The sequence below is a fragment of the Dysidea avara genome, chromosome 8, assembly GCF_963678975.1.
Source record: "Dysidea avara chromosome 8, odDysAvar1.4, whole genome shotgun sequence".
NCBI classification, from domain to species: domain Eukaryota; kingdom Metazoa; phylum Porifera; class Demospongiae; order Dictyoceratida; family Dysideidae; genus Dysidea; species Dysidea avara.
In genome coordinates, this window is record NC_089279.1 from 8,349,559 (window position 1) to 8,362,720 (window position 13,162).

General features: G+C 37.6%; 2 protein-coding genes across 3 annotated transcripts in view; both read right to left on the reverse strand.

Annotated features, from left to right (window-relative positions):
- LOC136264587 (uro-adherence factor A-like) overlaps nucleotides 1–4,047 on the reverse strand; it is a 31,142-nt gene extending 27,095 nt beyond the window's left edge. Inside the window, exon 1 of one of the 2 annotated variants that reach the window (XM_066059356.1) lies at nucleotides 3,296–4,047. In XM_066059356.1, coding sequence (XP_065915428.1) covers nucleotides 3,296–3,943 — 648 coding nt within the window. In that variant the 5' untranslated portion in view covers nucleotides 3,944–4,047. Of the gene's footprint in view, nucleotides 1–1,388; nucleotides 3,258–3,295 lie in introns of those variants that run through there. The other variant, XM_066059357.1, reaches the window with a different exon arrangement.
- The window catches only part of LOC136264585 (uncharacterized), a 174,580-nt gene that overhangs the window by 155,662 nt on the left and 5,756 nt on the right, over nucleotides 1–13,162 (reverse strand). The window lies entirely within an intron of this gene.

A 13,162-nucleotide genomic window follows, 5' to 3' on the forward strand; every position in this document is an offset into this window, starting at 1 on the left:
CATGCGTCTCCACATAATATCCTAATTAGGAAATTTTAAAAGTTACTTATAGTACACGGCAGCCATGTTTGAATTTCACTCTTTATGAAGTTACATGCTCCCTTGTCCATAGGATTCAATGCGCTCTTGCATACAACTACTATTCAATCCAAGGCCAAATTCAAAGTACTTTGCCATGTGTTTAGCGAATTGTTTTCAGCACCTACAGTGTGATTAATGGTAACCTGTGTGAATGTATTCAAAAGCATGTATTAAAAGAATTTACGAAGGTGTAACGATGGGAGATGCTGTCACTTATGAATGTTTCATTGAATTTGTTGTTAGAGGACATCATGTTTATAAAGTTATATGGAATCCTGTTATAGGCGATGCTGTCACTTACGAATGTTTCATTGAATTTGTTGTTAGAGGACATCATGTTTATAAAGCTATATGGAATCCTGTTATAGGTGAAGTGTTGGTATGTGAACAAGAGATTGACAATAACGAAGATTCATGTGCAATAGCAGTCAAGCTGGATGATATTGTTGGACATGTACCACAAGAAATTTCAAGAATATGTTGGTATTCTTTAGAAAGGCGTGGGGCAATACTGTGTGAAACTATTGGGCACAGACAATACTTAGTTCAAGGAGGTTTAGATGTATCTTGTATTTTCCACTTTTTGCACCAAGGAAGTGGTACAATAGACAAATTGGAAACGTTATTGTACAGAGCAATAGGGAAAATTGATTGAAATAATTGTAAATACAGAAATGATAAATTGTACAATCATTCAATTAGGAAACGTGCGAGTTAACCCTTAAACCCACACAGTTTTTAATGCATGTCTTGCACAAAGTGCTGTAACTTTCGAAGCGTTAATCCTATGGCTATGCAATTTACTCCACTCTACTTGTGATGTAACAAGGATTAAAATGATACCTAGGACTTTACCCTAACGCTAAATGGTGAGGCCAAAATTCACCATGAAAATAACTTTTCGGTAAGGAAACACGCAAACTCTTTACATACCTTTATAAAATGGTCAATAACTCGTTGATAGTTGCTCCTATCACCATGCAAAAATTTCCAATCAATTCATCATGAAAATTTCTATCAGGCCATATCATGTGAGTAAACCCACAATCAAAATTAAACATGTGGCAAGAATATTGAAACACGGAGACACGACTCGTTGCTGTTCATCACTTCATAACAAGTAAGCCACTGTAGTTACAGCATTCATTTAACCGTCTCCAATTAGCCCAGTGAACACATTTGTAGGCTGTAAGAATTAAGTTACCCCACCTAGTGTCACCATGCATGCCCATATTGTGTAAACACACATTTCCGAAAAGTTCTCTACAGGTTTAAGAGTTAATACAATGAAATCACTGTTAATGTACCAGCTAGTCTTCGTCAGATAACTCGCTATCAGTTCCACAATCGGTGTCACCTCTATCAATTACTGCTTCATTGTTTTCTAATTCCTCCTCATCTTCTACCGGTATGTCTATTTCATCAAATGGATTATTAGTTTCTGTATTCAGTTCTAGAAGCTTCCTTGTACAGTCTTCAACCTGGGCTCTTGCAGCAGAGGCAACACCATCATCCTGCATGCAATGTATCTGACCATCTTGTGAGCCACCTATTGAGACGGATATTCCACAGACAAGAAATGAATTCTTAATAAGATCTTCACTTAGGCTGTCCCAGGCTTCCTTCACCCACTGCACACAAAGAAGTTTGCTTGGAGCTCTCATGATGCCTGCTGGAGTAAATGACATTTCACCAGACAAAAGCCACTCCTCGTATTTTCTCCTGTGTGCCTCCTTGAATGGTTTGTTCCAGGAAACATCAGCAGGTTGAATATGCTTTGTTAAACCACATCTGATCTTGTTTGTTTCACCTTTGCTTCCACTGAATCAGTGAGATATGACATTTGTATACATCCCACACCAGCATTCTTCTGTTAAATGACAGTGTTCCCAAAACTTTGTCTACCCAGATTTCTGTTAACTTCTCATTCATCCAGCCATTTTTACTGTACTCTACAACAACTCCAGGAAATCTAAACAGTTGGAGATCCCTTCTGACCCCCTTTGAACACAACAAAAGGCTTTGATTTATTACCGTTGTTGAATTCACAAAGTAAACCTGGCTTTGTCATGACCAGTGGTGAAAATTGGAACTGATTGTACTCCAGTTTGAGTTACGGTAGTGTTACCAGCCATGTGCATCCAGCATGGTGTCTCATCCATATTACCAATGGCTGATAGTTCATAATTGTACTTAAATCAGAGTTTTCTAGCCTTCATAATAAAACTTACTACTTTGTCAGTCAGCTGAGGTGGTAGCCTTTGTCCCACTGTTGTTCTTCTTCACAATGAGAACCCCCAACGTTTCATGAAATTGCAGAGTCAATCTCTACTGACCACAAATGGCTTGTTACTACTGCTGCCTGGTTCCCCAGGAGTGCTGCTGCAACTCAACTCAAGGGCCTTGTGTTGAATTGCCTATATAGTGACACGAAGGTTTCGTGACCTCAATCCTTCAATGTATGAATTAAGCCAGTATTTTTTCAATTTCTGGATCTTCACCTTACGTTCTCCACCAACCAGTCTCTTCTTCTTCAAGTCGGTATCTTCTAGACAGTCATTCTGCAATTTCCATTCTTGCACTCTCTTTTCATCCACTCCACATTTCCTGCTAGCTTCCCTATTATGTACTCTCAACAACCTGTAACTTACTGTAATTTCTTTTTCTTTTGGCAGAGCTTGCTGCCATTTCCAGACACGTGAAACTTGAATAATAGCTGTGGTACTTATTCAAGAGTGGCGTCTATACCCACAATTGAAACATTCATTGCGGATACTATTCAAATGTGGTGACTATTTGAAGCACAGCATTTAATCAAGTAAATACGATAAGCTGTTGTAGTTATAGTGTTTATTAAAACTTCTTTAAATAGTCCAGTGAGCAGACTTTCAATCAATGTGTAGTTCAGGCTATGAGAGTTACGTTACCCCAGCTACTGTCACCATGCATGTCTGTATTGTATAAAAACACATTAACCAAAAGTTCTAAGCAGGTTTATGGGTTAAAATATTAATTTTCAATACCCACAGTAGCGGATAGCATTAACTGAGCACCTGTTTTCACAAATTTAAGTTTCTCCTTACTAACCGACTTGCTTACAGCTCAACAATGTCTAAGTCTATGGGTATTTTTAGGCACTACTATACAAAATGACATGCTGTACTTAACAAGTCAAATACAGTAATATTATCCTTCCCTCCCTCATATTATGTACCTCATTTATAATGGTGTGCTGCAATGGCACCTTCAGTTCCTTGTCACCAATAATAAGACGTGATATTTGATACTGTGCCAAAGATGAAAGGTTCCCAACAGTCATTTTGTATTTTAAAAGGTATGTCCTGACAGCATCAGATATTGCATATATCAAAGCAATACAGCCTAATGAGACAAACTTCAACACCATAGAAACCTTCAGCAATCTGAACTTCTCACACACTACCCTCTTAATAAGATTTTGGTCTGCACAAGACAAGAAGTCACCTTCATATTCTACTACAAGTGGTTGCTTCCTATCAGAAGATAAAGTTGAATTTTTGTAATCATCTGATGTGTATAACTCATAATCCTTCATTAGGTTCATAGCTTGCATCAAGGAATTTTCAAAGTTCTTTACGAAATCTCGCAGCTGTTCTCTAGCATCACTACAGTTTATAATCTCAATGAAAAATCGTAATACTGAATAGTCATAGATGGTAGTATGGCGTGAAACAAATCTGGATACATCTGAAAAGGTTGCTGAATTCAGTATGGAATCATCAGCAAACACAGTTTTTCCATCACTGTAAGTACCTAGTCTTCTAACAACATTATTAACTGAAAGATCTGATTCATTATGAAAATAATGTTCCAGGGTCTCCATTATTTCATCAAACTGCTTGGCAAAAACTATTTTATGATTAAAAATTATGTCTTTAGATATTAAAACATCCTTTTTTATAACAACAATGTCAGTGGACTTTTCACCTGTAAGGAAAAAGATCATTATGGGGAAATGCATACATTGAACAGCATAACAGTTAAAATGATATATCATAGATAATAGAGTACATACAGTAAAAGGATAGAAAATACAAGTGATTTCTTGTTTGATTTCCATTAAGCATTAGTTGAAAATACGAGACAGTTTCATACTCAAGCATGTCCTAAACAGTATAAAGAGTAATCCAACTTACTGCAAGTATTTAAGATTTGTGGGAGATTTTGGCGTGGGAATTTTAAACAGTACCAATTACTGTTAGCCATCTCCCAATAAAAATATTTTGACTTTGTAGTACTTTCATAAATAGCGAGGAGGAGGGATCATGGCTACTGTGACAAGGTGTCATCAATACTCGCATGATTTAGTGCAAGGGGAGTTAGAAATACTATGCCGTCTTATCTTCCATGGCAAAAAATAAAATTCTTAAGATGAAGAAAATATGGCACCACAATAGACAGTTACAATGGTTAATAAAGTAGCATAATACAGGTAACTATTAATATACATGTATATTGTGTGTTGTATATCCTGGTACAGCACATTATATTAGTATAGTCACTCTTTAGAACTTGATACGACAATAAGATCTGTCAGTAGATCACCTTTACCCTCACTGTCAGTGTAAATAGCAGCCACAGAAAGACAACTTGTACCACTGTGACTCATTGCCTTGATGCAATCATCTCTTCTGACTCTAAAATATCACCATATTCAGGAAGCTCATCATCATCTATGATACCAAGGGCATCAGCATACCTAAAGCCGTGCACTATGATTTGTGGATTTGCTTGTAAGTGTTTAACCACTTGTACAATCCACTCTCCAGCTATACACTTCATTCTTGTGGTGGAAATATCAACAATGGTATCCTCACCATTGATAAACAACTCCATTAATTCATCTGTGTACCAATTTGAAAACTTATGAGACTACTTTGTTGATAGATATATCCAATGGCTGCAGCTGTCCAGCAGGAATCAACACAGAGTGGATATGATTCTCTTCCAGTGATGTTTTGAGTCAATTGACCTTTAAAATGATCAAAAATAGCCAGCGCAGGGTACCCATCATCCAACCCTAACATATCTCATGTGCACTCCATAAATGGAACTATCACATTCTTCAGATACTCAAGCATGGTATCTTCATTTGCCCAATAGATGTGGGTATGGGAAATAAGCCAGTCTTCAGGGAACTGGTAGGCAGGATGACATCTTTTAGTTTTGCCCTCATAAATTAGCTGCATTGATAGCAACTCCCCAACAAGACTACCTTACATTACAGCAGTGATCTACCTTTTGTCTTGATGGCCAGCTATGGCAACCCTTTTCTCCCCCTTTTTATTCATTGTCCACAGAGCACTTGGCACCAAATTAATTGCATGGTTCCAATTAAACAAGTATACAAATATTTTTGAAAATTTCAACTAGAGTAGGGACCGGTGTTGGGGGTAACGCGTTACTTATGTAATGTGTTACATAATATTATTACTTTTGTGGTAACTAAGTCATATAACAAAATACACTATAAAAACAGGTAATATAACTCAAGTTACTTTACTTACAAATGTAATGCGTTACCTAAGTAATATAGTTACTGTAACGAATCTAATATTATGTAATATTATTACTACAAGTAACAAAGTTACTAATCTCATTAGTGATCCACAGAGTAACGCCTAGCCACAACGAAGTAATAAAGCCTACTGAATGAAGCTTATTCACCAGCTTCTTACTTAAAACCAAGATTTGCACATTGTCCAACAACGTAATCATGTCATGTGATAAGGTGGTAGTTTCACACGTGACAGCTTAAGGTTGTGGACACAAAGTAATATAATATGTAATATTATTATAGTAACTTTATTTTATGGGTATTATGTAACTGTAACTAAATAGTTCAGTTGCAAGTAATATGTAATACGTAACTAGTTACTTTTAAAAAGTAACTGTCCCAACACTGGTAAGGACCATAGCATATCAATAAAAAGTACTGAAACAAGCTGGAGTAGTGCACGACATTGAATTACAGTAAAACAATATCGTGCACTACTCCAGCTTGTTTCAGTACTTTTTATTGATGTGCTATGGTCCCACTCTAGTTGAAAATTTCAATTTTTTGTATACTTGTTTGTTAACTCTTTTTGTAAAATATTTTTAAAGCAGGCGCATGCCCACAGCCAGCCAAAGGCCAGTTGTGGACGTGCGCCTGGTTTCCTGAAATTGGTTTGGCCAAAATGCATCTTTGTATGTCTGTCCACAAACCCAGTGAGCACACAAGATTAAAGTAGCAGAAAAGAAACCTTTGTTCAATGAATAAAGACATTTACATACAGGTTAGCTTCCTTTTAAAGCTGTTATGTTGTAGGGGGTGTGGCCCACCAATGAAGCGATAATGGGGGCATGCCTGTGCATTGAAACAGGTGTGTCACGAGTGAAAAACAATGCGGTAGACTTTGTAAGCCACCAGGAATAGTGTTTTGGTTCGAGATGAAGGGGGAGTGTCCCCTACTGTATGTTGCACGTGTATTCTAATGTTTCACACAACGTGAGGTCAGTGATAAAGCCATTCACATGAATCAACACCTTCGCAGTATAAAGAAAGCGGTACAGAAAGGAGGACAAAGGTAAGTCCATGATGCATGCTGCGGATGGTGAAAAGGCACCTGTCAGGCCGAAGTGACATCTAACAGTGAAAAAATCACGCCTGTAGCCTTAGCTGTCATCAAGTTACGCTTGTCTGAAAGCATTAGTTTGTCAGTCACTAGAAAATTTCATTAAATTTGTTTTTTTGCATTTTTTTTTAATTCCGTAGCAACTTGTTGAAAGCGTTTCGGATCAATCTGAAAGCTTAGTTTTACCTAACCAATACTGCCTCATCATCGTCAGGGAAGATCGAGGCTGGTTTTTGGATGTTGTTATATCTTAGTCCATGCCTACTCCTTTGTGGTCCCTACTATACAGTAACTATCATACTGTATGATATTAGCTCTGGAGGGATTTCATTGAACTCCACTATCTCCAACACTTTGGCAAGAAATGCCTGCTTGACCTCCATTAGCCCATCACCTGGTGGGCTGCTCTTCGTTGTAGCCCTCCTTTTTGTAAAATTCATTCTTTTTAACAATGACTTGGCTCAAGCCACAGTTAATGTTGCTGGACCACCACCATACTATGCAAGTCTCATTCGATCCATAGCTTTTCCCATAATCCCTCAACACTGATACATATTCTTGTAATGTGTCATCAAGTTTCTTACCAAGAAGTAGTGGTCTGCCTTTTTTCTTCAATGGCAGTTCTGAAATAGTCAAATCATTATCCTCATTTTCTCTCTTTTCGTCTCTTCCACAAATATGCTTTCTTTAAACTTCTTGTAGTATTCTCATTGATGGCAATTGCAAGTCCAAACTATTTGGTTGATCTTCTCACTGCTTCTGTAGCACCCACTCTACATGCTAGTTTGCCTATTTCAGCTCTCTTCTTGACACTTGGCTTTTTTCCTTACAAAGTTTTGGTATTAACTTGCTACCATTAGCTTGAATACTGGTCTGGTCACAGACTTCCTGCACTTCACGATTAGCAAACAGAATAGCAGCAGAAGGAATTACTCTAGATAGTGTTACTTGAGGATTTGGGAGTGGTCCATCAATATTCTTAAGTTTGCTGCTTATAATAGTTAAGAAGAGATCTAGCAGTTTGGCACCTGTTCGAGCACCTGCTCCACACTTAGTGATGAGGAATATCACATGACTAACAAATTTGTGCATCATATAAAATATTGTGTATTTAATATTGCTAAGTACCCAAAAGGTAAGATTAAAGTTTTCGTGAGAAAAACCCGCTACATGATAACTGAAAAATTGCGCATCTCTACTAGAGGCTGCTAAAAGTTTCAACATTATCTGGTGAATGTTGTTGGATTTATTTAGCTGATGAAATTATCATAGTACTAATTATTGTTGTACTTATTCTGAAACTGTCTGCAGATTTCTAGATTGTTGTTTTGCCTATAACATCATGCACTCACCCATTGTTGGGACAGTTACTTTTAAATGTAACTCGTTACATATTACATATTATTTACAACTGAACTATTTAGTCACAGTTACATATTACCCATATAATAAAGTAACTATAATGATATTACATATTATATTATTTTGTGTCCACAACCTTAAGCTGTCATTTGTGAAACTACTACTTTATCACGTAACATGATTGTGTTGTTGGACAATGTGCAGATCTTGGTTATAAGTAAGAAGCTGATGAATAAGCTTCATTCAGTAGGCTTCATTACTTCGTAGTGGCTAGGCGTTACTCAGTGGATTACTAGTAACTTTGTTACTTAAAGTAATAATCTCACGTAATATTAGACTCGTTACAGTAACTTCATTACTTAGGTAACACGTTACATTTGTAAGTAAAGTAACTTGAGTTATATTACCTGTTTTTACAGCATATTTTGTTATATTACTTAGATACCATTATTATCACACCTAGCCAGGGTAGTGCAACATTAGCTTCCCTTCAAAACTACCTTGCCAGTGGAGAGGACAGCAGCCCTCCAACCCCATGCTTATGTATTCCTCTCAGCAGTGATTTCTAGAATGAGGGTTTGGGAGAAAGTAGGTGGAAGGCCTCTTCCACTACACCTGGGGGTTGGGTATCAATTCCGAGGGAGTGGGAACCAACTATAGCTGAGCAATAGTACAGCTATCATAATACAATGTGATACAGTAGTAACTTTTATATCACGGTAATGATAGTATCACAATAGTTACTAGCAATTACTGAAAAACTCAACTTCACATATACAAACACTAGCACAATAGTATACTATCAAGATCACAATTGTTACTAGCTATCACAATAATCAATTAATTGCCACTATTGTTCAGCTCTAGAGCCAACCCTCACCAAGCCAATCCCCAGATATACAATAAGTAAACATGTGCGACGACTACTGAAGATAAAAAATTATGATACGAAAACTAGGACACACCAGGAGAATGCACTATGAAGTGCTAATAAAAATGTTTTTATTCAACCTAGTCATATAGTGTAATAGATAGTACAACCAATTATTGTATTGTAACCAGTGATGACCACTGTTACTGCTGAAGTGAAAGTCATGACTGCCACACATCGTCATCATTGTAAGTCTAATTAGTTCATAATGGCAGCGTTTTTCCAATCATGAATCACATCATTGCAAACAACAAACCAAATATAACTAAAATATGTATTGAGCTCTGTCAAGGTGTCTACTTTTTGTACAGGGTCTATTCAGCTCACGTGAAATACTTTCAGTACTTGCACAACATTATTACACATTCACATGGTCTTGTCCTACCCCATGAAGACACACCACACAAATACATGTCATTTAAATGAGTCCCATCAACATAAAAATCCCCCAAAAGTTACACTGCTGACACTAGTCATCCAGACATGGGCTATAAGGTTGCTGGGAGTGTATCACATATATGAGGAGCCTTACATCCATCCAAGGTTTTCAATACGGAGTCCTCCTTGAGCTGCTGCTTTAGCAGCACTAATTCTAATGCTGTGACCTGCATGTTTTCCTTCAGGGTACCTAGCTGCAGGGAGAGCTCTCCATAGCTTTTGCCTTTGTCAGATATTTTCCAGTTTTGAATTTCAACAGAGTACCTGGCCTGCTGCCTCTTACTACCAAAAATCCCAAAACAGCTTCCATGGGTCAACAGGTCCCTCCAGCTGAACAGCAAAGCCCTGGCAGAAAGGGGGACACTTTAATTGGTACTTCTACGTAAGTGGGGTTGAGATGACTATCCACTTTGATGTCAGAGACTCCTAAATACATCATCGGATCAAACTCAGTTTCAGAAGGGGTTACTGATCATGATCTAAGGAAGTCAAATAATCACAAGCATGAAGTTGCCTAGAGCAGGAAGGCATTGTGATGATTCTTGTCTTTCTGGCCCACTTGTATCAGGTTGATCAAGATGGTACAGTGTAGGGGTGACATGGTAGAGTTGTACCAAGAGTTAATAATAAGAGAGGAGAGTGTCTAACGCCGTATAGTCCTGTAACAGATGATTGCACAGAAGTTAAACGGCTTCTTTTCCACGTAACGTACAGACTGGCTAGTATGTTTTCGCATTTAACCACAAAGGCTATCCCAGACACAAGGGCGTGCGTTCAACTCGATGTTCAAGTTCACCACAAAGAGCATCGCTCTGTTGCGTAAAGAAACATGGCTGTTAACCTCGAAGATAACTCGGGGGAGAGCGTCTGAGAAACCAATAAACACTGAACCAAAGGCGGAGTATCGCTTCGAATTTTCACTGCGTCGCCATGTTACCCTACCTTTGAGCATTCTTCAATTGAAGGAGCACTGTTCCCTGTACATACAGCTCAGTCTTTAGTTCAGTCTTCGAATATTCTCGAAGATTCATCACGGTGCGGCTAAACTAATTGCGGTAAGGAAAAACTAATTGCGGTAAGGAAACGAACAAATACTAGAAGCCTATACGTTACATGGAAAGGAAGCCGTTTAACTTCTGTGCAATCATCTATTACAGGCCTATACAGCATTAGACACTCTCCTCTCTTATTATTAACTCTTGGTTGTACCGATAATCAGATTAGTAATCCATAGAAGCTGATAATTACCTGACAATCAGTTTTTACCATAAAAGGAAATCAGTTGTTATGGACTGTGGCCTGCATATTATTTGCATGTACTTGGGTAAATTGTTTATGTTTTGTGGTAACCACAAAGCCAACCCTATAACTAACAACGTTAAGAACCAAGCCTGAGTGACTTACATGTGCATGGTTGAATAGCAGCTTTGAATTAAGTGTACAACCTCACAGCATTGGCTTTACAAGCTGTACTTTTAGTGAAATATCACAAGTGTAACCTACGATCGGGTATTGGTTAACTATTGGCAAAATATTGTAAAATATATTGGATATCGGTTTTACCTAAAAGTAATAGGTACAACACTAGTGATAGGCAGTCTACATCTGGAACACCTGCTATATTCCCTTAATAATGTACTCCAGTTGCCTATGTTAGGGTCTAGCAAGGCAATCTGATGGAAATGGATGGCCACCAGGTAGCTCTTGATAGTTCCCATGGCCAGAGCTTTGAAGTATAGGAATGCTACAATCATAAGACAATATGGAGCTCCATTGATCTATTGTGAACACAAATGTCCCAAACACCTCATGCTTTCTGCTCCATTTATCTCAGCACTAGTTCAGCTCTTTGACTAATTCATTTCAAGTGATTGGGCCAGTGGTATACATACTCCTAGAGGAGCAATAAGTTTCTCTAAGATAGGCCAGTTTGGCTCGGAGTCCACATCCTTACTAAAAACCCTGCTATAAATAGCATCAATGAATTCTCTGAAGCTGGAAATGAAAGTCTTGTCACAAAATTGGAGGTACATTGTACTGTTACTGAGCAGAAGCACACATGCACCTTTGAAGATGAAGAAGCTATATCAATCAGGATCAAGCAGCTGGTCAAGCATTAAATAGGCAAGCACAGAACCAATCATCTTAGAACGTCTAGTGATGCCACGATATATCATGTATCCCAATAATCATGATAGAAGCATTTCATAATAATCATGATAGAGAAAACGCTATACTATGATATAAAAAAACATAAAATTAATTATTTAGTGAAAAGTGACTTAATATTTGAGGATATTTCTCTGGCAACATGTGGTGATGCATAAAAAACAAGTGTAAATTTGTCACATCATTGTTATAAAACTTGTCCTCTGAAAACATTAACATACTCATTTAATATGTTGTGACTATCATGATATAAGTCCCTTAATATCATAATTATTGTGATATTAAATTTTTCATCACTACTACCTTCGCTATACTTACTTACACTCCTTGATTCAAACCTGAAATCCAATTTAAAGACAAATACTGGACTGAGTCAATCGTGGGATGCACATAAAGGCCAGCTAGTTTGTCCTTAAGCCAAGAATAAAACCATAGATCTTAGTTTAGTGAAGGAAGATCGTGTAGGAGGATTGGTTGTGTGCTCATCCTATTTAATGCTCGTCCTACTGCTATTTATCCATCGCTGTGACATCTAGCAGTCAAGCGTATAACCTTATTGAGTAACACTTGTCTAAAGGCCTCAGTAAGGGGAGTTTGTAAAACGTGGAAGATGGAATAAGTAAAACCAAGAGTTTATAATTAAAAAATTACTATTTTTGTTATGAACTCTTGGTAAGTATAACCCTAAATGGTTCCAGTAGGTTGCTACAATTTTTTTATTTATTTAATTTAATGGGATTTTCTACTGACTGACTACCTGCTTCATGCCATCAGACAAGCATACAGTAACTTAATAACAGCTAAAGCCATGGGCTTGACTTTTTCATTGTCGATGTTGCTTCAGCCCTATTGGCATACCAAAGTATATAAATGCATGCATCACAGACTTACCTTTGCCCTTCTTTGTGTCACATAGAGCTGTACCGATACCACATTTTACAGCTGATACCAATATCTGATATTTTTTGTCTATTTCCGATACACATTTGCTAATAAACCGATATTAAATATTTAGCCAATACTTGAAAAGTGTAACTGATCAAGACACACGGTAGTGTTGTGCGGCCAAGAAGCCAGCACGTGACACCGTGAGTATATTGACAGGAAGAAAATGCAATTTTTGTGCCTCCATAGCTCTGTGCTGCCTTTACAAAACAAGATGGATTTTGCTGTGGACATGCCCACTAACTCCAGTACTCTACATACCAAATTTGAGTGAAATCACTTCAAGGGTTCACGAGATATCGACTTCAACAATTGGCTTAGTTTCTTCTCTTTTTTTTTCTCCCTTCTTATTTTTCTGCCTCTTTTGCATACTTACAAAAACTGCCGTAAAATGCAAATGTCATATCCAATCGTCTTGAAATTTCGCACACAGAAGAGGGGTATAAAGGCGCATCTCAGTACCAAGTTTGGCTGGAATACGATAAACAGTCAAGAAGTTATTAGCAATTATTCACAAAAAAATAATACCACCATATTGTCACGCCTACAGGGTAAACCGCTTATGGGAAGAAGCTGAAAA